The 27,998-nt window shown below is 38.5% G+C and overlaps 1 protein-coding gene across 4 annotated transcripts; it reads left to right on the top strand.

Annotated features, from left to right (window-relative positions):
• The first annotated feature begins 101 nt into the window (after nucleotides 1-101).
• On the top strand, nucleotides 102-27,307 carry TRMT11 (tRNA methyltransferase 11 homolog). Of its 4 annotated transcripts, none has more exons than XR_011725278.1 (13): nucleotides 102-214; nucleotides 3,305-3,370; nucleotides 4,062-4,135; nucleotides 6,191-6,272; nucleotides 6,357-6,449; nucleotides 7,437-7,571; nucleotides 9,209-9,365; nucleotides 13,273-13,353; nucleotides 13,905-14,069; nucleotides 15,398-15,470; nucleotides 16,134-16,285; nucleotides 18,387-18,507; nucleotides 26,681-27,307. XR_011725278.1 is itself a non-coding variant. In XM_071741003.1 (13 exons), the coding sequence occupies exons 1-13, from the start codon at nucleotides 155-157 to the stop codon at nucleotides 26,810-26,812; spliced, it is 1,371 nt and encodes a 456-aa protein (XP_071597104.1). In that variant the 5' UTR covers nucleotides 102-154; the 3' UTR covers nucleotides 26,813-27,307. The 4 variants fall into 4 exon arrangements, 3 of the variants coding, with proteins under 3 accessions (XP_071597104.1, XP_071597106.1, XP_071597105.1); XM_071741003.1 differs by having other exon boundaries at nucleotides 16,134-16,265; XM_071741005.1 differs by lacking the exons at nucleotides 102-214; nucleotides 4,062-4,135 and having other exon boundaries at nucleotides 3,331-3,370; nucleotides 16,134-16,265.
• Nucleotides 27,308-27,998: the final 691 nt, after the last annotated feature.

The following is a 27,998-nucleotide window of genomic DNA, read 5'->3' as shown; positions in this document are numbered from 1 at the left end:
GATCCAAACCACCCCCACCGGCGGCAGCGGGGCGTTACCGCGGCCACCCTAGCGGGTCGGGTCGGGCCGGCCCCTCCCGCTGCTCCAGCTCCCGCCTGGTTGCTGGGCCCGCCCGGCGGCGCATGCGGCTGAGGGAGGCGGGGTATGGCAGGACATGGCGCTGCGGCAGTACCTGCTGCTGTTGGCGCAGGAGCACCTCGAGTTCCGCCTGCCGGTGAGGGACCCGCGGGGCCGGGGATAGGGATCTGGCGGGGTTGACTTCGCTGATGGCGGGGCTTCGGGCTGCTCTCGGTTGTAGCCTCGGGAAGCAGCCTGGCTCCGGTGGGGCCTCGCCTGCTGCCCGCCCTACGGGGCTCGGGGAGAGCCGGCGGCTATTGGGGCGCGCCCGGCGCCGCTTCCCTGTCCGCTTTTTGCGCCCTGTGTCGGGCAAAGGGCTGCCCCTTGCCCTCAGGCGAGCAGCGGGAGTGGTGTCCTCCGCCTGCCCTGCGGCTTCACGGAGCAGAACCTCTTCGTGGTGGCCCTAGGGCGGGACCTGGCGCTCTCAAGAGCCTTTGAAGCCAGGTGTTGCTAGCAAAGTACCTGGGGCTCCAGAAAAGAAAATGGAAACTGGGAGGGTAAAAGAATGGGCTTATGAAAATGTTTCCTTAAAGAAGCAGAACCCTAAGGTACTGTTTTGGTGACTTTATAATTGTTTAAACCACTCTGTGAGTGCTTCTGACAGTGTGGGGTGGGTACCTGAATGGTGGGTGCTACCCAGGCAACAGGCGAGATCCTCCCTTGACCCAGGTATCTGCATGAGGCAGAAGGGTGCAGAGATCTTTATTTTCTGAAGGAAGACCTTGGAAGCAGTGAGGATGGGGCTTCTCTGAAGTACCAGGGACTGCATGCATGTCAGGATCAAGCAGAGGGCCTCAGCTGGTGTCCTGCTCATCAGCTTCTCTCCTCTGTGTCGCAGTAGTGGCACAGAAAGAAGACTTCTCGCTTGTGGCTTTTCATGCTGAGTGTTTATTTCCACGTGGTCAGAAGGTTTTGTGACACCATGGCCAGAGTGGGATGGGAGAGAGCTGATCTGCTTCTGCTTTAGGATGGCAGCAGGTCAGGTGTGGGATCCAGCGAGTTCTGCCTCTGCAGCTGTCCTCTGCCTGTCACTGGCATGTTAATTCCAATTGGTGGCAGAATTTATTATTGTTTAAAATACTGCTGCAATGCAAAGTGATTTTTTTAGATTTGATAGATCATCATTACACATAAATATTAAAATAAATTAATATTGCGTAATTTATTTTCCTTGTTTTCGTTGAGGCTTTCTTCTGTGCATTGCTTTTTATTGTCTGCTTTGTAGGATTGGCACATTAATTTATTTAAGGTCAACCCAGTTTTTCTTTAGGCAAGGTATATATATATATATGTAACGTAGAAAGTTTTATTTTTTCAGCAACGTTGTGGTTGCACTTTGTTAATACAGCTGCTGAAGAAAGCAGTTCTGTTTCCCTTTTCTTGTGCTCTGGTGGCTGCTCAGCCATGTTTGGCTTTTTGATGAGCTGTTTTAGGGACTTGATTTGTCTGAAAACTTAACAAAGCAAGGAAGGACAGATTTTTCATCCAGATCAGCCGCCTGATCTCTGTCTCTGTCACACCTGCATATAGGATACTAGAGGACTGCTTATCTTCTGGTGGTGGTGCTGGACCACAACAGCAGGTGTCTGTTGAAGCCCATGTTTGTTAAGTGTCTGTAGAATAAAGCTCTGTGTTTCATAGTTTGTAGTTGGTAAGATTCACTGTTCCATAGTCAGGGTTCTCTCTCCAGTAAGGTCGGATACTGAGGGGTGGGATTCACACATCCTGTTTTCCAGCACAGGGTATCTCTGGTGGACAGATAGATGCATGTCAGATGTTTTCCTATCAGTATTTTCAGGCACTTTGTTCCAGAGCTTCGCTGTCCTTACTCTTGGAAGGATCTTCCCAACCTCTCATCCAGAGCTCTGCTGTGATCTAAACCAAGTACTCACATCTCCTCCACAGTAAATGTCAAAAACAGATAATTACCCTCCTTTGTCACAGCAGCTTTTAGCATGAATAGACATCACCACTATGTTTCCCTTCAAACCTTTCCTCACAGGCCCTCTTTCTGCTTCTCGTTCTTGTAATTTTCCTGTAGATGGTGTTACTATATGTAGATAATCTCAGTGGAGATGCTGCTGATTCAAGTGTAAAACCTCAGGTGCTCTTGTTGTTCCAGGAACATCCAGAGAAATAGTTATGCATAAGCTTCTGAGTTTGCTGGGTTTTCTTCAGTGTTTCTTGTGTCCTTTCCATGCACATGGAAAGATGGGAATGAGTGGGGTAATATCCCACTAAAGCCATGTGCTAGTGTTATCTAGGGATTTATTTTTCCTCCATTCTTTGGGATGCTTTGTGGTAATCTTTTTGTTTACCCACTCAGTTCAGATCTGAACTAACATAAAAATATGTTTCTGTGTTCTTTTGCCAGTAATGTTCAAAGGCTGCAGTGTGTCATTTCTAGGGCATGACACCATTTCAAAGGGGCTGCATGAGAAGCATCCCCAAGGTTTAACTCCCATTTCAGTTAAAAAGCCTTTTCAGGAAGTGTCTGGGTTTTTTTGTTACTTGCTGCCTTGTTTTTTTGTTGTTTTTTTTTTGAGATTTGCTGTTTTCTGTGTTCATTTTGCAGCCTCTGGTTTAGTTTACCCTGGGAAGGATACCTGCTGATAAAACTGTTGAGGTACCAGTGGACCAAAGATGTAACAGACAAGGGGCTGATGCTGTGTGCTGGGCCTGGCCTAGGGTTACAGTGTTACTCATGAGGCATTGTGCTTATGTGAATTATATTTCACATATATTATATTTCAGAAAAATATTTCAAGAATAGGTAGAATAATATTTTAAGAGTATTATCACTGCAAGAGCACAGAATTGAACAGTACAGATTTCAGTGAAAGAAGAATAGAAAAGTGCAAAGCAGTGGGATTTGGTTACTGAAATTTGCCAAGCTTTATCTTACTGTACACATTTCATAAACTATTTGTAGCTTGTTCTTTTACAGCTTAACTCAGATAAAGTTCTTTCTTTTACAAGCTGAATAGTAAGTCAGTGGTAAATGTCATTCTTCTGTTGCTTTCTGTAAGATTTTTTTAATAATCCCTTTGGAGGTGACAGTCTGTGATGGAATTTTTGATCTACTGTTTTATCTCTGAAATTATCACTTTATAAAAATCTGCAACAAACAAATAAAAAAAATATTAGTTAATGCTGCTAAATCCTGACCTGTGTATTTTCATTTTAGGAAATAACTTCTTTGCTCTCACTTTATGGTGGACACTTCAGTGGTGACCAGGAAATCCATGTAAATGTAAGTAAGGAGCAAATATTTTATTTGAGTACATTATATGCAATTATGTTATTGATAATATTTTTATTAAATATGGTAGCTGATCGAATTCTGAAGTTTCTTAGAAATACACAGTCTTCAAAAACTGAGCAATTTCATTAAAAACTCAGAACTGAGTAAAAGATGCACAGAATGCACCTCAGGATATTTTCATTTAACAGTGTGAAAAGACACAGTGCCATCTGCTGGGAGTCTGTCCTTGCCTTTCAGGATAGCAGAACCGGGAAAACATTGAGCATCAGTTTGAATTTTGTGTTTGCCTCTAAATCAATGAGACAGTGCATTGGAAGGGTGAAGCTCAGAAGCTCTATGATTCTGCTCTCAGTATTTAATCAGGGAATGTTACTTGTATGTAATGAGGAGTTTTGAGTCTTCAGAGGATCATAATCTAGAGAATCATAAGCAAATACTGATATTTTGCTAAGTCAAAGCTGTGGTGGGAGAAAGAAATACCTAATAAAATTTCTCAGACATTTAAGCTGAGTACACAGTTTTTCCTCAAATTATGTGTTCTCTGTACAGTTAGCAGACATGCTTTTTTTAATCTTCAGCATGCAGATTCTGTTTTTATAGAACCAGATTTTATCTTTTAATAATTCACGTGACATTCTTCTGCCAGGTATTTGTATCACTTACCTTTGCTTTATTTCAGTCTCCTTTTTGGATTCTCAATATTCCTTCAGAAGACATGGCAAGGGGATTAATGAAACGGACAGTATGTGCAAAGTAAGAGGTGAAAAATCTTGTAAATTATAATGCAGGTGGTGGAAAATTTTTCTGCTATGTTGTGGCAAATAGTGGTTTTGTATGAAGTGTTGAAACAGTCTCTGGTTACCTCTAGAATTGAGGAGCATTTACTGGAGCCTCTAGGGCTGATTATTTAGCATGCTGGACCTCTTTACACAGCATATGATCAATGCAGGGTCATGAAACTGTGTTATTTGCTCCAGACCCAATATTTGTCTTGTTTTAATTGCTTTGAATAATGTTTGAAACATCAGTAAACTGATGTTTTAGTTGCTTTGAATAATGTTTACTTAATGGCTTGTCTGAAAACATGTATGGAATTAAAAGTTAAAAACCATGATACATAAAAACTGAAAAACAAATTTGGAAAGCAAAACTGATGATTGCTTTGTAGCAATTGTAGAAAACTAAAGAGCACAAGAATATGGCAAAGTAATTGTTCCAGTGGCCTTTGGTCATTTTTAGATGTATCTCTATAAGGTACTTTCCAGTGAGGCTTGAGAAATACCTGCAAGGTGTGGTTCAGGATGAGAAGCAGTATAGTTGTGGTTTGGTTCTCTGACCATTTGCAGTTCAGGGTTAGTTTGGGCACCTCTGCATGGTCCCTGTTTAGTGCTACCAGTGTCAGGTGGTCATTCTGCCTCCAATGGCTTGGGTTGTATACTCTTGCATAAAGAAACCCCTTTTTTACAAACTTCCCCTTATAATAGTATGCTTCAATTTGGGAAAAAATTGACTGCACTTCAAAAACCAGCTGTGGCACCTAAGGAAGTAAAACACAACTAAGCATCTTGCAAATGTTCACATATGCCATGCTTACTTAATAAAAATAAATATAAATATTATTAAAAACAAGCTCTGAAGCATACATATATCTAAATAAAATCTTAATATTTTGTCGTGCTGTCAGTATTTCCATTGCTCCATGTAGAAATATAGTTTGAATTCTCACAGTACATAGATACTTTAGGAAAAAAATAGACACTGTGAAAGATGTATTTTTTTACAAGGTAAATGCAGGCTAGAAATATAAAGAAGGAAAAGAATACTTTTAACAAAATGGCTTGCCACTGTGTCTTGTTATCTGCTATTGTCACTTAGTGAAATGAAGGGTAGTTCTTCTCTCGTTATTTTTGATCGAGTGAGTTAAACCTGTAAACATTTTGAAGTTGAACCTGTAAACATTCTGGATTTTCTTCCAGAAGTCATCTCTGAAAAGGTATTGGATGATACCACTACTCTTAAAGGCTGTATTTATGAAGTGTGACAGGTGTACATAAGAGTCTCTAACAATATGTGCAGTGACACTAGGATTCCTGTACCAAAAAGATTATTTTCTTTGATGTGGAAAGGCCACTTCCTTGGATATTTGAATGGAGGGGGAAAGGTCTGTGGTGTGGTGTTGTGCCTTCAATACAGTTCTGTCTATTATCTTCTAAAGCAATGCTTTTCTTCAAGCCAGCAATATGGAAAAAACCAACAAAAAAGGCATAGGACAGCATAGTATTTAAACATCTGAAAACATCAGACATCATAACCTCATCTTAAAATGGTCTAGAAGCTCTGATGATGTAACTGTATGTAGGATGTTACAGTTTCACAATCTGTGAAAGTCTGTTCTTGACCTTTTTCAGCCTTTTCTTACCCCATCAAATTGATGGGTACAAATAAATTTGGTCTCATTCGCTAGTGTCATTTTGTGCCAGGAAAATGTCTGGTGATATCCAAGGGTACCAAGACTGAAATTTGCCTTTTATTATATGTTACCATACAAAAAACTTCATTGAAATACTAGTTTAGGATTAAAAATGTGTGTCTCTGTTAAGAACAAAACTTAAGCATGTGCTTAATTAATAAGGTTAATTAACACACTTCATAAAGCCTAAATGCATTGGCCAAGAAGGAATAAATGGGTTGGACTAGATGATCTCTAGAGGTCCCTTCCAACCCCTAACATTCTGTGATTCTATGAAATGTCTGCAAGGCATTTTTTCCCCCTTTATGACTACACTATGCAAAACTTTTTAATTTCAGATCTGTATTTGAACTGTGGGGTCATGGAATGTCTGCAGAGAAGCTCTATGCATCTTTGAAGAGCTATCCAATGGACAAGATGGTATGCAACTACAGAATCTGGTTAATATGGTTTTTTAATCACACTGTAGCTGTACTAAGAAAAGTGCCTTTGCCTTTTTTGCAGATTCCATATCTACAGCCAGACTCTACTTACAAAATACATATTCATACATTTAATAAAACACTGACCCAAGCACAGAAAATAAAAAAGATTGATGTAAGTAGATGTTTAAGAAAACTCAGAGATGTAATTTTATCTATTCATATTGTTCTTACTCCATGCTATTGGTGTTGTCAAGAGTGTACTTAAGTTCAGGTTTCCTGAAGATCTTAAAGCATTTATCAGCTTTTGCCCCATCAGCTCTAAATGAGATCTTTGTGTCTGAGTTAATATTTTCCTTAGACTTTGTATTTTTTTTCTAAAGAGACCATGTAAGGCATATACAAAGCCAAAATTCCTGCTGATTTCAGCCTGAAGGTTAATAATCTGAAGGCTATTGCCCACAACTGTAAGAATCAAAGGGCTAGAGTTAGGTGCTTCATTTTTAGAAAATCTGTTGCTTTATGTTGCAGAATGTGGAACAAGCCAGTCCAGTGACTTTAGTTGCAAGCTGTGGATTGTGTGCTGTCTTCCTGGTCTGTCTGTATGCTCTTGTTTGCACTTGTGCTCTCCTTCTATCTGTATCAGTATTTTATTCAGGAAGTTTTTCTAAATTGCTGTTAAATTTCGCTCTTCCACATTCTATTTTAGCAGCTGCTTATCCTATTTACTTCATTATCAGAGACTGAAATTGTCTGTATTGATAGTTGCTACTCTTTCCTGTTTATTCAGGCTTTATGTGTGTGAAGTAATGCTAAGTATGTAAATAGGTGTAGCTGCACATCACTGACATTTTAAATCCCGTTGTTCAGCATCAGTGTTGTTTTTATAACTTTAAGATTGCACAATTAATATGCACAGTTAATTCCTCTGGAGTTGGGTTTTGCTCAGTTAATAAAAAATATGGTGGTTCCTGATTTCTAATCCTTTATAATTTGACCTATTTTTATTCACAAGAAAGGCATTTCAAAAACGCAGAGAAAATTCAGAATGTACTTCTAGCAATAATTTGTAGTTTGTTTGTATTTTCCTTTTTATTTTGGGGGTATGTATTTCCAAAATTTGACCCTCTTATTTTTGGCTTTGTTTTTCTTTATTGTATAGGCTCTTGAATTTCTGCCATTCAGAGGAAAAGTAAATTTAAAGAATCCAGAACACATCTTCTGGATTTTGGAAGATTATGGAATGGATCCTAATAATGTCCCAGAAGAGCCCTTTCATCTATATTTTGGTAGATGGGTGCGTGAGTGTGCTTCCTTCAGTTTTTACAAGCTTGTATTTCAAGTGTTCTTCAGTTTAAATGTAAAAAATTGTCTTGAGTTTTAATGGGCACAGAGAATATAATTATGGATGAGTCTGTCACTGCATGATGCACTGATGAAAGACTTAAAAGTCCTTATTAGGACTAGGAAAAAGCAGACTAATTGAGCAGTTTTTAGGGAAAAATTGATGCTGTGTTTGGGAACACACATGCATTGTCCTCCAGTGAGGGATCTCAACACAACAGTGAGACTGCAGAGCTATGGTGTTTTTTTCTACTGCTGTGTTCCAAGGTGGAGCTAAAAGCACCAGCAGAATTGCATCTGCCCCACTGGAGCAGTCTGTAAATGCTTCAAGTGGTCCTGATGGGCAGCTCCACAGAAAGGTGCAGACTGGTCTGAGAAGCTCAGGCATAATTTGTACATCTGTGGTTCCATCCCACAGCTGGATCCTTGCTCAGGGAGACACTGACAGTGTAGTCAGTGCTGTACAGTAGGACCCATGGTCAAAAATTGTCTGAAGTGTGTCATCCAAGGTCTTTGCTGCAACAATTCTTGCCTCTTGAGTGTATACACTCCAAACCTGATGCATTGTTAGGATACCCAGAGGAAATCTGTTCTGGTCTTTTATTTATTGTGAGGAAAAACTAGCTCCCCAAACGGTATCTTCCAGAATTGCACCAGCTACTGATGTGAGTATGTGCATGCAATGTCCTGGCTCAGGGCCAGCTGGAAGGAGAGACAGCCACTGCTGAGCTTGTACAGCTATGGTCAGGGGTTGTGCACAGGGAGGTTAGATATCCTGGTGATCTTTTAGCACCTGTGAATATTCCTTATGTCTCTGAATAATGTGAAAGCATGCTGGGCTGTGGCAGTTCTGCAAAACATTGCAGCTGGTGTCCCATCTCTGCTGGATTTCTGAAGTGTTTAAAAAACAGTAAACCAACCTGAACAAAAATAACCTGAAAAAAAAACCGCTCGTATTTTGTTTACCCAGGAAGAATGAAGTTGACCAGAGCTGGGGGATAGTGTTGGAAGAGCTTTTGGATGTGTTTTCTTCCAGACTCTTTTGGTTCTCCTCAGCATATTTTGGAAGTCTGATGTAAAATTGTTAACATTTGGTCTTTGTTTTTCCAGTAACTTCTGGTCTGTCAACGCTATCCTAAATTTAGATTTTGAGCATGACAGAAAATCCAGTGAAGATGGAAATTCTGTGTGACCTTAAGCATGTGCGTGTGTCTGTGCACGCATGTGTTACCATACATCACCATTCCTTGTAATTTTGAAGTTCTTTTAACTCTGAATTGCCAGGAATTGTTTTTCTGATACCTAGAATAATAGCAAAGTTGCTCTGTTATTTCTTCAGAAGAATTTTCTCTCTAATTGTTTGTATATTTTTGACCTCTGTCTTGAAGAGTTTATATATAGGTGTTGAACCAAGATATCTGTTGCTTGGAAAGAAGTCTGTCTTATTTTTAGATGGCAGCAAGCAAAAAGTGATGTGTTATGAAATTAAGAGTTGCCTGTTTATTGGTTGGTGTCACTTAAGCAAAGTGCTAGCCTGTCTGCTTGTATCTTGTATTTAAGACCTGGCAGTGATTTCAAATGTTTCAACAGATTGCAGATGGCCAAAGAGAACTTATTGAGTCCTACAGTGTAAAGAAGAGACACTTTATTGGAAATACTAGCATGGATGCTTGCCTTTCTTTTATTATGGCAAACCATGGGAGAGTAAAACCCAATGATGTTGTGTATGATCCGTTTGTTGGAACAGGTATTTATTTTATTTTTCTACTGGTGGGAAACCCTGGGAGATTGTGTTACTCTTGTAACACACTTTAACCTCGCATAGTGGCTTCTGGGGCTTGACTGAGGTCGAAATGTTACCAAAAGCAAAATGGTGAATATAAAAATGGATGTTTTTTTAACCTGGGAGGGATATGGGAGATGTAACTTCAGAAGATGGAAACCTCTGGCAAGTCTGTCTTCAATGGACTATTTTATGTAACATGGCTTAAACACCAGCTCCTGCATGTCATGCACTGCTTAAGATGCAAAGTAACTAAGAACTGAAATTTTGCCCCACAGCTCCCTGCAGCCACATTCACAATGTTACAAGAAACAGCATTTTTTTTGAAGAGGCTATTTAGAGGCGTGTTGAGGGCACTTCGGAGAGTATAAAACAACCTAGCAATAGTTAGACCATAGCATTCAGTGGTGATCAGTTCCTTGACTTGTTCCTTGTCCCATCGTGTCTTATCTTCAGGGTAATGCTGTTCACACCGTCTGTTTGCTTCCAGCCGAAACTTTCTGAGTTAAGCCAGGAGGGGGAGCTTTTAGTCCACGTATTAGGGTGTGGGGCACTTAAGTACTTTTTACCTAAGGGTTTGTAGCTGTTTTGTGGGTGAAATAGAACACATTTTGTGTCAGGTTTTTTTTTGTCTGCTTTTTCTGAACTTTGTTCAACAAGACCACGTGAGACACAATTATAAATACTTACCTTAATGGCAGGATGAACAGAATTCACTGCAGAAATCACTGCAGAGAAGCTGTGTAGAGATAAAGGAGAGTGATCTCACAATCACTGGTAGGACAAATTCTTATTGGCATGTGACTTCTCTATACCACAGAAAACTAGGGATATAAAAACACAAGACTTCAGTGAACTGTACATTTTGGTCTCAATTTTTTTCATACATGACCAGATTTTTTGTGTGCATAATAATGCCTTAGAGAATTTTCTCCTTGTCCTTGAGTTGCTTGCAGATGGATAGTAGAGAGGTTGAGGAAATTCTGCTACTTCATCTCTAAGCAGTTTGTTTCATTTCAGTGTCTATGGTTTTGTGTCTTTGTATAAAAATCTGCTTAACTTAAATCATAAAAAAATCTCTGAGAGCACTCATTCTCTTTGGAGTGAAAATCAAAGAGAAAAAGTAAAGTTACAGGAAGAAAAATCATATAGAAGTGGTGAAGCCATAGAAATTCAAGATAATTGTTAAGTCATGTTTCATACCAAAAGTGTAGCTTACATAAAGTTTTCACCAAATTGCCTAACTATTTGAATTGCAATTTTTGGTGGTTCTGTTGTACTAGAAGGCTGTAATACGCAGTCATAAGATTAAAGGTACAAGGGACACAATATTCTGCACACCATTTTTCAGTGAAGTGTACTTACGACCAAACAGCTAAACAGTGACTTTTGCACCTACTTCTGGTGAGTAAACACCAGGAATTTCAGTAGTCTCTACACGTCCTTTAGAGGATTTTCAAGACTGTCAGTGCAACAGCTCCTTGCCACTGGAATTTTGTGAGGTAGCTCAGAGTTGAGTGATGCAATGGGTTTGAGCTGATAGGTTTGGAAAGAACATTTGCTAAGCATTTGAGGAGTACTTTGAAAAAACTGCAGTTCAGATTTGTGTATTGGTGCAACTTTAATACCTGGCACGGCTTCTTCCTGGTTTTTATGTTGAAAAGGTAAATATTAACAAATTAAAACCAACCAAACTGGTGCTTGCTTGTTAGAAATAACATGTTTTTGCTGGATGAGCCAAATCACAGGTCTGTCACATTAAACTGTCACACCACAGTTTAAGAGTGGACGACTGTAATTTGTCCTCTGAATGAGAAGTGCTTTTGACCTAGCTGCTCTAGGAGACTTGATTCTCCTTTTATGTACAGCAAAACTGGAATGGTCGGGATTGTTTTTCAGTTGTAAAACATAACTTCCATGAACTGTTTAGTTAGTTATTCTTTCCTCAGTGCTGGGCAAAAGGAAGCTTAGAGATTTCTGGAAGCAACCTGAATACTTTGTACTTCCTCCTAGATAATCTGTTGTGGTTATCTCAGAAAGCTTATTGTTTGTATCTTTGGAAGATGTTTGTCCCTAGTTTCCCTTTGCCAACGTCTGGTACTGCATAATTACAAATTTTTTCTTTGACATCTTGTAGGGTAGTGGTATGACCTCACCTGTGTGGAAGAGATAGGGGAAATAGTATACTATAGAAAGGCATGAAGTTCTGTGCTATCTTCATTTTGCATATAGTCATCAGGGGACACAATGATTCTCTGATTAACCATTTGTATACATCTGTTTGACAGTGTAGGTCAAAGGGCTGACCATATTATTTAAGTATTCATGTACCTTTGTGAACACGAATGAACTAGTACCAGCTGAGATTTATTAAAAGCTGTAAGTTCATGCTTTCATAACTTTTTTTTTTTTTCCTATGATTAAAAACATCCTTAGATGGGCACAGTACTTTCTTCTTAATTTTTTTATAGGACTGGGTGGTATGCCATACTTGAGGTCAGGGCTAGCTAAACTTGTCTTGACACTCTCGAGGTACTGCCCATCTGTTCTGAGAGATTGCAGCCGAGAAGGGAAATGGGTGACTCCTCTGGGGTGAGTAGCCTTGCTTTTCCCTGATCCATTTTACAAGAAAAAGCAGAGGATTTTTTTTCTTTTTTATTTTTCCCTCTCCTTCAGTTTTGGTAGAGTTCATTAGCATATGATGTAGTAGTTTTCTAGTGCCCTGAAATGGGATCTTCACCCCGTGCACGCAGTGTGCGTGTGAGGGATTTGTAGGTGCCAAGTGGGTGGCGTGGGTCAGTGCAGCCACCTGAGATGCTCCTCTCCACACCAATGGTGAATGGGAGAGCTGCTGTCACCTGCACAGCCACTTGCACATTGTTCCCTGTGCTGGTCAGCTCTTCACCCCCTTTATTTTAGCAGGACTTTTTTGTATCCATAAGCAATTGACGTCAGTAGTGTGGGGTTCCCAGCCTTGTTCTCAGCCACTGTGCTGTTTTAAACCAGTTAGCTATGGAGCTTCTTATTAGATGCTCAACACAGCTCTTGAGCAGTCTCCTGTCTGTCCTCTTCTTTCATTTGGAAGCTGTTAAAGAGATAATACCATTTGGTCTTGTCTGTGGGCTGTTCAAATGCTGTCCGGTTTTAAGGGGAAATAACCCATGCTTTTTTGGTAGGTGGTTGTTTTTTTAATTAGGAAAGCAGATCACAGTAGTGCTGATTAAAAAAAAATAGTTTTTGTTGTGGGATGAGTATGCTAGTAGATGTACTGACAAAATAGGCATCATACTCAGAGGAAAAAAATGCATCTGTATATAGTTTTCACGCTGCAAAGCAAATACAGAAACATTTTTAATATTGCTGTTTACATTGGAGACATTTAAATTTATGAGATTCTTGACCATTGCTTTTTACTCAGGGAATGGCCAAAACAAGTTTGATTAGACACAATTAGGGAGGCTGACTTTGAGAACACAGTAGCATTCACATTTGTTGGTGATTTTTAAAATTGTTTGCTATTTTGGGTTCATGTAATCGTTAAAGGATCTTACTGCCTTGAAATACAGAAAACCATAAGCAAACTCCTAAGAAGAGTCTCCAGAGATAACGGGTGACATAGGTCATAGGAAGATAAGGAACATCAGGCATAGCAGATAATGGATTTAGTGTTGTTATCTTTGATTATAATTGCATAGTGATTCTGACTAATTAATTTTTTTTTTAATTATTATTATCATTATTTGGGGGGGGGTGTAGCTTTGGGTATAGCGTGCTACTGGTGTAACCTCCTGAAGTTCTTGAGTGAAATATCCTAAAACAGTTAACATTTATGACAGCAGTTTATATTTTTCCCATTTTCTACCCTTTATAGGTGGCCTTCTAATCTCCTCAGCACACTTTGGAGCATATGTGTGTGGTACAGATATAGATTACAACACAATCCATGGGTTAGGTATGTTATGTATTTTTAAGCCACTGAAATCTTATTATTTGGAATTTAGGAATACTGATGGTAGCAGATGATACTTAGCAGATTTCAAAGCAATGTTAATCTTACACAAGTTACATGTGTCATGGCTAAACTATTTTCTTATATTTTAAGTGGGAAGTATTTAATGAAAGAAATAATGAAAAGCAAAGCAAATTTCTGTGTAATAATTAAAACACCTGTGTGCTTTCTTAGCCTGTGAAGTTAGGAAGCATCTTGTAACCTAACCCAAGAAATCTGATACCATTTGTATGTCTTTGAAAAACTGCATTGCAAATTATATCTGCAGCAGAACTTTTCTCATGCATTTTCATTATTCCATGCTACTTGTGAAGTTTATTGCAAAAGTTGTAACAGTGAGTAGAATAAGGCAGGTCACAAACTCTGGGCTTGCACAAGACATTTAATTAAATGTCCTTAAAATAAATGATAAGAATATATGAAAACTTGTCCTATAAAATGGTTTGTTGTTTTTGAGTACGTTTTCTTCCCAATTTGTGATCCCCTCCCCCCAGGCAAGGCAAGCAGAAAGAACCAGAAATGGAGAGGGCCAGATGAAAATATCAGAGCTAATCTGAGACAGTATGGTTTGGAGCAATATTACCTTGATGCACTCGTTTCTGATTCTTCAAGACCAATATGGAGAAAAGGGATGCTCTTTGATGCAATCATTACAGATCGTAAGTTAATGCTTTTTATTGCCCCATCACAATGACCAAGAGGTTATTACCTATGGCTGTGCCTATGTACATTGATTTAATGTCTTGCTGGGTGCTCAGATCTGCAGTTTCCATACTAAGGAAGATGACCATTGAGAGCAGTGCTGTGAAAACTGGATCTGCATTTGACATTTCTGCATTTGACATTTCTGCATTTATTGCAGGGATAGCTTTAATTGTGTAAAAAAGCTGGTGATAATACTTTCTTCCATGGAGAGAATATTATGTCCCCCAGTAAAAATCAGTATGGCTGAAAGTCATCCTTTGAATAACTTTCATTCAGGAAAGGCATAGCTTTATTGGTGCACGGAGATTTCTTATCAGAATGGTTCGTGCTGCTGTTAGGACTGGTGCAATATGCAACACGCTGGAGTCTGCCATGCAGCTCTCATGGTCTTCTGGAGTCTTACGTTAAGTGTTTATTGGAATGGTTCCAAAGAGAAATTCTGATGCATTTCTGGTATACTTAAGCACTAGCAGTTTGAAAGGATCCTCTTTTTGAAAAAAAACAGCCCCCCATGTACTTATCACCATTTGTCATGCGTGAGAGGAAGTAAAGGCTAAGGGAAAAAACAAAAAACCTTGATACAGCTATTTCTGCTCTCTAGTGCTAGCTCTTACAATGTCATGTTCACACTAATAAGGAATAGGGAATGTGATTTTTTTTTTTTTTTCTTGCTGGATTGCCTACTGATTTTAGTTAGGTCTGTTTGGTGGTAAGACAATGTGGGATATTAACATGACTCAGAACTTTGTTTGCAAATTGTGTCCCTAGTTCTGCTTTTACAAAATGGTGATCATGGTGCTTCCATGATGCTGAAACAAGTCTCACAAAACCAGATGTGATGTAGTGACAAAACAAATATGTTGAACATGAAATAAATTACTGAATTGCTATAGGAGAGGTGCTTGTGTCTCTCAGACAAAAGAGGATGTGATTATTTGTCATATGTCGGAAATGTAAGGAATGTCTTTCAATGAACAAACCAGGAAAACATTGTCCATTGTAGCATAGCAAATGTCTTGTCTGCTAGAAGCCTCTTAGCATCTGAAATGCTGTCCTTGAAACAGTTTTTGGAGCAAGAAACTTTTAACAGACATTGAAAAAATTGCCCTTATCAACCTGTACCTTGTAATTATTTTCCTTTTCTTTAAGAGCTATATAGCCATATGTATGTATTTGGCTTTAATAAGCCACCATTTGTGCAGTTGTGTAAGTATAATATAATTGTATGTTATTTGGTCAAAAGGTGAGGTTCTCATCTGCATTATGCATTTGCTCTGTATAGCACCATATGGTATCAGAGAAGCTACTCGCAGAATGGGGTCACAAAAGGACACAGTTAAGTCAGCTGAAAGAAGGTAAGTAAGCTGGCCTGTCTGATGTTGAATATAAATACCTTAATGGAAATCCAGTCACAGTTTTAGAATCTTTTAATATTTCTCAGTTGGCTATCAGCAGCTGAAAATAAAAAGAATAATTAAAGAAAAGCCCTTTTTGTTCTGTTTTCAAAACTAGTATATCACTTCCTGAAATCCTTGGTTTTGTTCTCTGTGCTTATCATTTGCATGTGCTTAGATTTAAAATCTGATTTCTCATCTCTGTGAGCCACCTTGTGTTTCATGTCCTCAGAAGGTTCCCTTCAGTCCATGCAAGCTGCACAATCAGCCTAAAATATTTTACCTTAATCTCTCTGTTTTATCTTTATCTCTTGGGTTTTCACTGCTGCTTTCTCTTCAGAGATAACATGGCTTCTTAAGTGCTTGACCTACCCTGTCTTCTGCCTTCATAATATAAATTGCCATTAAGAAAAATACCACATAAAATAACTATTCCCAACATACTAGTGATTGTTGACTTCAGAAGTACTAAAGATGTTAGTCTAAACACCCAGTAGGGAATTTGGGAAGTCATATTTGGTTGGTTTTGGTTTGGTGGTTTGGGGTTGTTTGTTTGGGTTTTTTTTAATTAAAAGTGCAGGTTTTATCTGTGCTTTTACATTTACACCTGTAAATTTTTTTTAGCACGGAAAATCACATCTTCGTTTCATCCAGTTATCATCTAAGTGACATCTTTTTTGACTTGCTGAAGTTTGCTGCAGAATATCTGGTGATGGGAGGAAGATTAGTGTACTGGCTACCAATATACAGGCCTGAGTATGTATTCCTGATTTCTGGTATGTAGTGTGTCAAACAGATGATGTGTTCTCATTGTGCTTTCTTTGGGGCATAGTACAGCTGGAACTTCCATAGTAGTATCACTAAAGAGTAATGCTCAGACTTCATATTTTATCTCTCCACATGACAGAAAGAAGATTTTGAAACAAGGTTTTTGGATGGAGGTAATTCTTTATTTTCAGCTGTAATGATGAACACAGGGACAAACATTAAAGCAAGTATGTGGGGAAGATACTATATACTACTATGTTGTGCTATAAAATTCCCTTGGAAACACCTGCCACCAGGTTCATGTGTTCTAAGATTCTTGTGAATTTCCTTGAATTAAAACCAAAACTCTATTAAAATAGGATATCTGTTGAAACCACTATTATATTTCATATTTTATTAAGTTCTGAAAGAATTTTACCTGAAAGAATGTAGAAATATATGCATTAATGCTAACAGACAAGGCTTTTTAACAAAGTGATAATGATCTGTCCCTCTGCAAGATAGCATCTCACTCCAAAGTTTACTCTTTCAATCTGACATTGAAATCATTGTTAAGTCTGAATTCTTTTAATTCCTTTGCAGTCAGGCTTTTATGTGGTTATAAAGAGAAACTGCTAAAATATTTTGGTAGAGCACCTACCTTTAAAAGTGAGAGGCAGTTTGGTGGCACTAGATGGATCAAAAGTTGTGTAATAGGATTTAAAAAATGAGAATTAATTGGATTCTCCTTTTCAAAAGCATATTCTGATGTCAGATAGCAGAAATTGTGACTTAGTTTCACATACAAGAAGTTACTGAAATGTGTTGTGATCTGAAGGCAAATGCCTTTCGAACAGGTCAGAGGCAGTACTGTGTGGTTTGGTTTGGGTTTTTTTGTATATTTGTTTGCAAGCCTGTATTTGATATAGTCTTACTTGTTCAACAGCTCACTATTATATTTAAGAAATTACTTGATTGATCCTGTTTTGAGTGGGGTTGGATTTGACTTCTCTTTCTCGCAGAACAATGCATATACTTTGTAAAGTGTGTGCACTTCTTTTCAGGAAAAATACAGAGGTTTAAGTTCAAGTGTAAGGTATGAAAGCTGCTTAGTTCTGCTTTTTAATGTCTGACTTGTATTGACCACCAAGCACTAGGGAATCATGAGAGCAAGTATTTTTTATGAAATTATGGTCACTGACAATACCATATACCATTTTCTGTATTATGTTGTAGTAACTGCTCCAGGAAAGCCTGTTGCAAAAACTAAATGGCTGATCTATATTTCAGTATACAGGAAGAATGTCTGATCTTGTGTTTATCTCATTAGCTAGGTCACTATTTCTTGTTCTTCTAGTCCCATGCAGAGCTCATAAATCCTTAAATTCCTCTTTCAGCATTTGTAGAAACAGAAGGATTGAAAGCAATTTAGAGAAAGTTGTTTCTACAGAAAATAGTATCTTTATCAGATAGGGACATTCAAAATACTGTAACTTACTTCTTGTAGCTTACTTCTGTGGACAGGATTAAATTACAAACAGATGTTGTTGCCATCTGATGTGAAAAGATAATTTTTTTTTTTCTTCCGTTTAGAAAAAGTAATTCCAATGTGATAAATTTGTAACACCAAATTCTGAAATCCATGAATGTCACTATTAGCTGGTGTAATACAATACAAGTGTAATGGTCTCCTTTTAGAGAGCCAGAGTCAAGTCTTTTGTTCCTGCAGCTTCATATATGTTGACTGCAAAATACATATTTAAAATCATACCTTCTAATCAGAGAAGTTATTGCTCCTGATTGGCTGAGATATTTTGCACTTGAAATCATACAGGCAGAGCTGTGTGCATGGTGCATTAACATCATGCAAATGCATGTAGAAAATGTGTGTGTCTCTTTACTGTGAAGTATTTATATAATCTACAATTCTGTGATTTTGTGTCACAACATGACTGGAACATGTGATGTAAGAATTCTGAAGCACCAATACCTAAATTGCTTTAATCAGATTAAAATGCATAGCAACTTTCTAGTGTAAGCCACTTTGTGAAGAAGCTGTGCAAATTTTGTTTCTGATTGAAGTGTTTCAGTTCTTGAGCTTACAGCTCTGTGAATGTTTATTTCTTCCAGATATACAGAAGAGATCATTCCCCGCCACCCATGCCTGAAACTTATTAGCAACTGTGAGCAGATGCTTTCCAGCCACACATCAAGGCGCCTGATAACCATGGAAAAGGTGAAAGAATTCAAGGTAAGCTTTAATTCTTAATTATATTGTTTTAAATAGTAGGTATTTCATTCATGAGAAGTTTCTTCAATTGAGCATTTTAACCCTTATTTCCATCACACGAGTTTTTCATGATGAAAGTTAGAGCTTTTGTAATGTTACTACACTTTAAAAAAAAATCCCAAACCAGCAAACACAACTGTAGTGATTTAAGGGACCATTCTGGTTTTTGTCTTTTCTTTTTTCTCCTCATTTTTTGATAAACTTTTCTTCCTGAGCAAGCTGCTTAACAGTCTCAAAGATCTTTGAACTTAGTTACTTCTGAAAGTTGCATTTTGTTTAATTGGAAAACTGTACTCTGTGAAGCCCATCTGCAAAAATACCTAGATACCTAAATTTCCATTGATTCCAAAGGGTAATTTAGTGCCTGAGTAAATATTAAATGTCTTTATGAGTGTGATATTACAGGTTTAACGTATTTAATTCTGTTACTTCATTTTTAGAGTCGTACTCCTTTATCTTTTGGAAATGATATGTAGCTGGAACATAAGTACAGTGAAACACACTGTCTGGTTGTTTTGGGTTTTTTTGATTTTTGTTTTGGAACACACTAAGTGTCTCTCCTGAGGCACTGAGACCAGGGAAGTCCCTTTTTAAGAGTTCTTTCTGTTCTTGCTGTTTCTCTCACCTAATACTGTTAAAAGATATGCTAAAAGAAGGTAAAGTAAATTCCCAGTGAAAGCACATGCAAAGCATGGTGAACAAGTGTTTATAGTACATTCCTTGTCAGCTGGAAGAGCTATTTTAAATGATAGGAGATACAGTCAGACTGCTGTGTCTGCATGGTGCCTGCACTAATAACACAGCAGGGTTTCAGTACTGCTTTCATAATGATAATGATGATTGAGACTCTGGTGCAACACCTGAATTTTTTTAAAAAAACTTGATGTGGAGTTCAGAGCCAGAGCTGTCAACTTCACCAGTAGTGAACCAAAGAAAGTAAATAATGAAAGTTTTTGATGTCTATGTCTTGGGTTGTTCATTGAGGTTTTCAGCAGGAATTTTATTATTGCCAGTGCTGTAGGATCATAGAATTGTGGCAGGGTTTTGGTTGGTATCTAGTTCCAACCCTTCTGCCATGGGCAGGGACACCTGCCATCAGACCACGTTGCTTCGAATCCCATCCAACCTGGCCTTGAACACTCCTTTAGCTTTTTAAAAACAAGGGTTATACTTCCTCATTTCCAGTCAGTGTGAACTTTACCAGACTGCCATGACTTCTCAGTTATGATGAATAGTGATTCTGCAACTTCATCTGCCAGTTCCCTTAGGACCTGCAGATGGATCTTATCACGTCCCATGGACAAGTATACCTTAAGATTCTTTCAGTTGTCTCAAACCTGATCTTTACCTACAGTGGGCAGCTCTTCATTCTAAAGTCCCTGACATTGCCTTTTGTGACTTGGGTGGTGGGGCTTGAGAACTTACTGGTGAAGACTGAGGCAAAAAGTTGTTGAGTACCTCAGCCTGCTCCATATCCTAGTTAATCAGGTCTTCCATGTCCTTCCAGAGAGGGTCTGTGGTTTTCTTAGGCTTTATTTTATCAGCAATGTACCTATAGGAGGGTTTTTTGCTGCCTTTGATGTCCCTAGGCAGATGTAATTCTATTAGGGCTTTAGCTTTCCTAACCTTATTCCTGGCTGCTTGGACATTTTCTCTGTATTCTTCCTGGCTACCTGTCTGTGCTTTCACTCTCTGTAGGCTTTCTTTTTGTGTGTGATTTTTGTCCAGGAGCTCCTTGTTCATTCACAGAGGCCTCCTGGTGCTTTTGCCTCTTTGTTGCACTCCAGAGTTTGGAGTCAGTGATCCTTGAATATTAACCAGTTTTTTGGGGCTCCTGTTCCACCCAGGGCTTTCCATGGTACCCTACCAAAAAAGTACCTGAAGAGGCCAAGGTCTGCTCACCTGAAGTCCCGTGTAGTGAGCTTGCTGTGTGCCCTTCTCACTGCCCTCAGGATCTTGAAGTCCACCCTTTCATGTTCACTGCAGCCAAAGCTGCCCTTGAACTTCACATTCCACACCAGCCCCTCCTTGTTGGTGAGAACAAGGTCCAGCATAGCACCTCTCCTTTATCACTTGGAGAAGGAAGTTATCACCAACACATTCCAGGAACCTCCTGGATGGCTTGTGCCCTGCTGTATTAGAGTCCCTCCAATAGATACTGCAGTGATTGAAATCAGTCGTGAGGAGAAGGGTGTATGAATGTGAGGCTACTCCCATCTATCTGTAGAAGACTTCATCAACTTGGTCTTCATGGTTCAGTGGCCAGTAGCAGACCCCTGCTACAATGTCCCCTGTCCCTGCTCTCCATTTAACCCTGACCCATAAGCTCTTGGTTGTCTCCTCATCATCCATCCCCAGGCAGAGATCCTTACACTCCAGCTGGTCACTGACATAGAGGGCAACTCCCCCTCCTCATCTCCCCTGCCTGTCCTTCCTAAAGAGCCTCTACCTTTCCATTCCAACACTCCAGTCACAGGACTCACCCCACCATGTCTCCATGATGCCAGTAGGAACATAGTCCTGCAGGCATGCACACATCTCTTAACTCCCCCTGCTTTCATATAACATGTTCTAATTTTAAAAAATGTATCAACCCTTTTGTGAACAGACTTTAAGAGTTTGTTATTCTTTTTTTGTGCGTCACCTGTTCTTCAGTACATGACTTGACAGGTCCATGTCTGGAAATGCTTAGCTCTGAGCACCTGAGTTTAGTTGGCAGCCTTACTGCTTAGATAAAACTATGCAGGTGTTTACACTCAGCACTCCAGATGTCTTTTAGATTATTTAAAGACACCAGAACCAAAGCACTGTTTCTGATGATGCAAAACTGGTCCAACTAAAAAAATACATGTTTACTCCTTAGCGCCTGCTTAGATAGGATCTTATTGTTTGGTGTCTAAGATTTCACCACCCCAGTGTCCCTGGAATGTGTTTTTTTCCTGTTTTAGTATCTTGGACAACCTTTGAATTGGGTACTTCTGACTCACCAGATAATATAATAAAATTCAGTAGTTGAAGCTGTGGCTGTTTTTCCCAAATGAGTGAGTGAATTTTTATGAATATAAAAGCATTTATGTTTCCAGATAGTTCCTGCTTGGTTTACTAAACAGGTTTGTAAAAGGCACTCATTAAAACATTTAAAATGCCTTTTAATTCAGCTTAGTGTAGTACTCACAAGAGGCTAAGAAGTTTTACAGATCATATCATTGTTGTTATGCAGTTCTTCGTTTTCCCTAGCATTTTCCACCAATAACTATTTACAGATTTCACAGCAAATTCAATTTCACAATTAACACTCTCAACTCTTAACTGGGGATTAATACAATCAGATATTCAACATGAAATTAGTGGTGTAGTTTGGAGACCACAGTGAATTATTTCAGTTGTTGCCAAGTTACTTGTTTCATTCTTCTGCTGGGCTGTCTTACAGAAATATATGGTATCTATTTGACTGGTAAATGCTACCAAGTTCTGAAGTTTCTGATCAGTGGTACTTAAAAAAAATATTGGAGGAGAGATCTGTAACTGACAAAGGCTAAGAGAGACCCCTAGAAATTACACAGCAAGATGAAACAGACAACTTCACTGAAGGACAAACTGAGTGTATGGCTGCCCATGGAATGACTCTGGAGCACTGGGCATACAAATCCACCATGCTGAATGGGTCCAGCATTTCCACATCACAGTCACTGTGCAGTCATTACTGGTGTAGAATTTTTCCTACTGAATTTAGCACTGTCTGTTCCTGGATATGAGCCTGTTGTCCCTGGTTTGGAAATTGCTCGGTGTTGTTTATAGCTGTGTAACATTAGTACAAGTGGTTTCTATAGCTACTGTCCAGCACCAGATGTTGAGTGGTAGGAAGCTGTGATAAGCTTAGAAAGACTTTTTTTTTTTAAACAAAACCTGAATGTGGGTAATTACCCTGAGGCTGAACTGAGACATGCTAGATTCATAAAAACCCTTTAGAATATTACTTAATTTTTGCCAAGATTTAAAGAAAAACTTCTCTTTCCTCCACCTCTTTCATTATTTGTTGGAGACCTGTAACACCTTTTTTTAGTGTTGTCTTTTTACAGCAAGTAAATTAAAAACTTGAATTAGCTAAAGGCAGTTCAGTAGCATGCACTTGGACAAAAGCTTTTTTGGTTTTAAGTTGTCACAGAAGTAATTATAAAACATTTCAGAGGAAAAGGTTTATGTGATAACTGTCATTTGCAATTAGTCTCCCATTTTGAGAATAATTTAAATTATTCAAAGTGAGAACCAAAGATAATAATAAAGAGTGATCAGGGATTAATGAACACCTTCAGTTCTGACTTCTTTTAAAAGAAGTCTTTGTCTTGGTAGTACTGGCAGACTGGGGAAAGAGCTGACTTAATGCCAAGTAGGTTGATCATTGCTGATCAGTCTTGGAAATTATTTAAGGGAAGTCATACTCTTTTGTGTTGAATAACTAATCACAGACTTCATGTCTTAAAAATATATATACATTTGTTTCAAAGGAAATAAGTGAAAAGAGTCACACCCCTGTAGATGTAGCTGTGTATCACAAGCAGTACTCCTTATTCCTCTTTCAGAGGAGCAAAGAGACCATCTTCCTTAAGACACTGTGGTTCAACTCCATTCCCTGAATTTAAACTTTTTCTTTTTAAAAAAAAGCAAGAGAAAAGGAAAAAAAATCCATATTAACTGCCTTGGACAGCTGATTCACTTGAGGGAGAGTTGACACTGACACCATCCTTTATTGATTTTCTCCTCCTGCAAAACATTCCTGCTGGATATTGAGAGTGCATATTCTACCAATTTATGCTACTCAAGACAGTGTTTAACTGAGGATGTTTGACAGGCTGCTTTACTCAGACAAGCTGATGCCTGATGTCCAGGCACATTCTAGTGCAAATAGTCACAACAAACTGTTCTATGAAGATGAGTTTTGACAACTTCCTACCTTTGTAGAGTTAAATGCAGCCTATCCCTAGTGTTCAGGTTGCACTCATTCAGCTCCCTGCCTAGATATAAAATGCACTAAGTTAGAAGTTGCTTGGAAATCACTGGTCTCTAGAATACAAGAATTCCTTTTACAGCTTACAGCACTCTTGAGCAAATTCAAGACTGCAAGTTAAACAGGCTGCCCAGTGAGGTTATGGAGTCTCTTCCTCTGGAGACATTCAGAGCCCACCTGGATGTGTTCCTGTATGACCTGTGCTGTAGGTGACCCTGCTCTGGCAGGGGGGTTGGACTCGATGATCTTCTGAGGTTCCTTTCATCCTGTAACTTTCTGTGATTCTGTGATCTGTTCTCACCTTGCCTGTAAAACAGTTTTGACTACTAAATGTCACCAGTGAGTGGCATCGCCAGGTAGGTCAGGGTTTCTTACTTTCTTTTCCCCTTTTTAAGAAGCAACTCCCAATTATCTTTCCTTAAAGTAGTTATCTTTATGGGATAGTCATGTCTGTACAGCAAAGAGGTAGTTGATGGAAGCTTTTAAGCTGGAATTAATGTGATGTGTGCCAGGAGCTTCATTTATAAGCTCTTCCAAGAAATCTGTGCCAGACTGTTAGACTGCTCATCAGGTGAGCAGTGATTTGCACCACTTTTGCTGAGGCCTGGATTTACAAGATGGATTCTGATGTGGAATGATGCACCAAACCTGTTTCCATTTCATGAATTCAGATGCCTCTTCTACAGCTGTGTTTGTTTTCTAACATATCATGTCCTCTCTTTGCCCTAACCAGCTTGGGGGTAGAGGGAGGCAGTTCCTTTCTTCCTTCCTCCCTTCACCCTGAATCAGCATTTTGTTAATTAAGAAATCAGGATGAATGGTGTACAGATGTGTGACCTCTTGGAGATTGTGGGGGTTAATTTTTATGTTAAAATGCTGTTAACCCATATATAATTCTCATTCAGAGTCAAATATCTCATCTGTTTCTCAAAACAAATTATGCAAAATTATCATTAAAATACCTCCCAAAGGTATACAAATCTAACATATGTTTAGGTCAAGGAATCATAGAATTGCTCAGGCTGGAAAAGACCTTAAAGATCACGGAGTCCAGCCTCATCCTAACCCTATTACCCTGTTCCTGATGACTCACCAGTAAACCATGTCCTCAAGCACCAAGAAAGGGTAACTGACCTGCAAATCCAGGGGAAGAATAAGTGCTCTTTTCATCATATAAGAGACCTGAGGAAGTGGGTAGAAACCGGCTGTGAGAAAAGTGTGAAAAGTCTTAAAATCTTCCTTGTTTCTTGACTGCCAGTAATAATTTTTTTGCCCCACAGACAAATGAAAAGAGTGTTTTCAGCCAGCAAGTATCTTAGAAGTGGCAGCCTCACGGGTGACCAAAAAGCAGTAATAGATAGTACAGTGTCTGCAATGAGTTTATTGAGCTATTTTTCTCCTGCTATTTCCCAACCTTGCAGTAATTAAATATAACTAATTTGCTGCTGGTGGTTTGCATACTTTACTTTTTAGATAACCACATGACACTTAGTAATACTAACTTAATCTAGGCCAGTGGCATGCTGCTGGTGTCTGCTAGGATAGCAGGTGAGTACTTCACTTCTCATTGTGCCCAGAAGAGGGCACTTGTACATGCATACAAACGTCTTGCTGTGTTGAAAAACCTTTTGTTTCAGTCCTTCAGAACGGATATTAGGATATCCAAAGGAAGAAGAGGTGTTGAACTTGCTAGGTGAAAGCCTGGACAGGCTACAAAGTAGCTGAAGAGGGAGATTGTCCACTACAACTCAGTTCATCCTTGCACTGTAGTACTTTCATAATGTATAAAAATACTGAGTTAAATCTACTTCTGTGTTCCTACTATTTATGTTAAAGCATTCAAGAGGAACCTAATTTTCAAATATGACCATACAACCCTGAACTGAAACTTTAGTAATGAACTAATCTGTGTTCCTGCATTGCTGAAAAAATCAGTAATGAGGATGCACTGAGAAGAAAACATTTTAAGAGTAGTGGTTTAGTTCTCCTGTGTTGTTTTTTTTTCCTCTTAGCACAGTTCATTTGTTCTGTGTGAGGTTGCTTATCTCAGTTCCATCTTGCTATTGAGCATAAAAAACTCACCTCAGCCATAAGTGTCAAGTTTTTAAAGTTGTGATCAATTTTCTTTAGCACTTAAATGAAAGTTTGATGTCTTGCTTATCTTAGAGTATTGTTAATATTAATTTATAAGTATCTGCAGCTACAGTACACAATGAACAAAACCTTTGTGTATAAATAATGGACCAATTTTCTAGAGTATGTTCCTGGCCGATGTCAGCTATATATTATGCGTAGGGGTCTACTGTAAGAACTTTAGCTTTCAGATGTAGGTGAATACTGTACAAGGAAAAAAATGTTCTGAGAGTGCTTCAGTGTCTGTAGGAATTCAGCTTAGTTATTTTTGTTCCTCTCCTGTTTATTCACTACTTCCATAAACCTTTGAGTGAACGAATTATTCAGAAGATATTTTTTCCAGAAACTAATGTTTGTGTGTTCCTTTGTATAATACATGTGGCATAGTATCTGTGTGCTCATGTATTCATGCAAGGGTTGAATTCTGGTGATGTTATTTGCAGTGATACAGCACTGTTAAAACTTCAAATGTTTAGTACTGACAACTTGAATAATTTTGCTAGACAGAGTTTAATAATGAAAATTTGAATTAGTACATAAAAAACCCAGCCAAAACCAACATAAAGTTTGTGTTTGATCAATATCAAATGAGTCTCCGTTGCATATGGATTTTCATTTCTGTTAAATGTTAATTCTTTGCAGTAGGATGTGTATATGATTTTGTTAATTCTAATGGAAACCTCAGCATTCTGTTGTGTGTTTTCCTTTTCTTTAATTCTTTTAATCAATCTAATGACTTAAATGTTTGCCATTGATTTGTAAAAACAAAAAAACAAAAGAAAAACCCAAAACCCAAACCAACCAACCAAAGAAAATAATGTCAAAATCAAAACCAAAAAACCTCAAGAAATCTCAAAGAAAAACAAACCAAAAAAACCCCCACCAACTTTTAAGTCTTGCTTGTAACTGCCTGGAGAAGTCTAGAGGAAAACCAGGGACAATACCTGCTGAATATGCTACCATAAAACCTAATGCTTGCATTTTTATACCACGCAGGATCAAGATCAGGATTCCTACTTATTGGATGGGCAATATTTGCCATACAGGGGACACAATTCATTCCGTGAGAAGTATTTCAGTGGTGTGACGAAGCGTATTGCCAAGGAAGAAAAGGACAATCAGAAGTAAAATATAATATAAACAGATTAAAAAACGAGGAAAGAATGAAGATCGTGTTTCTTTGTAAGGACATCTGGATATGAACATTAATTTGGATGCTTCAGAAAAATAAATACTGGTTTTAATTTTAAAACAAGATGAAACCCACAACACAGGTTGAGAGCAGTTCTTTTTAATTAGCTTTGTTTGTAGTGAATTTTATTGTACAAGTTTTTTGTGTCTTATTTAATTTATATTTGTACTTTCAAGTACTAATTATGATTGACTGAAACCATTGTTATTGTTCTTTCACCATTAACATTTACAAAAAAGTAGTAGTATTATTTGGCTTCTTAAACTGTGAACATCTGGATGTTACAGAAACACGTGGTGGTGATCAAGGATTGCTTATTAAGAAGATCATTTTAGTTTGTTGGGGTTTTTTTTTGGTTTTTTTTTTGTTTGTTTTTGCTTTTTTGTAAATGGTATACAATAAAACAGAAGACGTTGTGAGTGTTTTTTAAATTGTTGCCTGCAGTAACTGCTTGTGTGAATTCTGTTTGCTCTGGCTGAAGCCAAGCAGAGTTTAAAACAAACAAAAAAACCAAAGAGAAACAAACATGCACGCGCACATATACACCCCAAGAAAAAAAAGCCTCTGTGACCTGACAAACTCTGGAGAGCCTATTAAACCCTGTGAAGCCTGTCCACATCTGAAGCTCATCTGTACCTTGGATTTGCTTTTGCATTCCTAAACCTTGACTCTTGGTCAAGCCAACTGTCTGCAATTTTTGGTTCAGAAACTGATAGTTAAAGCAGTAACAACAACAGCATAAAATCAGTAATGATTCCCTAATGGTATTAAGCCTCGTCAAATCTTTGAAATTGAAGCTGTATTTGTTAAAGGGCAAACTTTGCTGAATCCACACCATGTCCATCATGAAAATACCTCATTTGAAAACCACTAAGCCCATTAATTCAGGATGTTAATGGCTCTTCTCATTTTGGTGGTCAGATATTCTTCAGCAGGGCGTTAGTGACTGGATCTATTTGCTCCAGCCAGAGAAAGCCTTGCTGCTCAACTTGCTGCAAGTTACTGTGGTCATGTTACAGTCTTGGGAGATTGTAGATAATCTTTAAGCACCTCTCCAGAAAACCAGTGACAGGCACAAGTCATTATGTGTATCTAATAGAGTTCACTTGCTGAATTTGCACT

Source organism: Heliangelus exortis, chromosome 3, assembly GCF_036169615.1.
Source record: "Heliangelus exortis chromosome 3, bHelExo1.hap1, whole genome shotgun sequence".
In the NCBI taxonomy this organism is placed as follows: Eukaryota; Metazoa; Chordata; class Aves; order Apodiformes; family Trochilidae; genus Heliangelus; species Heliangelus exortis.
The sequence above is the reverse complement of the archived record's forward strand: the minus strand, read 5'-3'. Positions and strand labels throughout refer to the sequence as shown.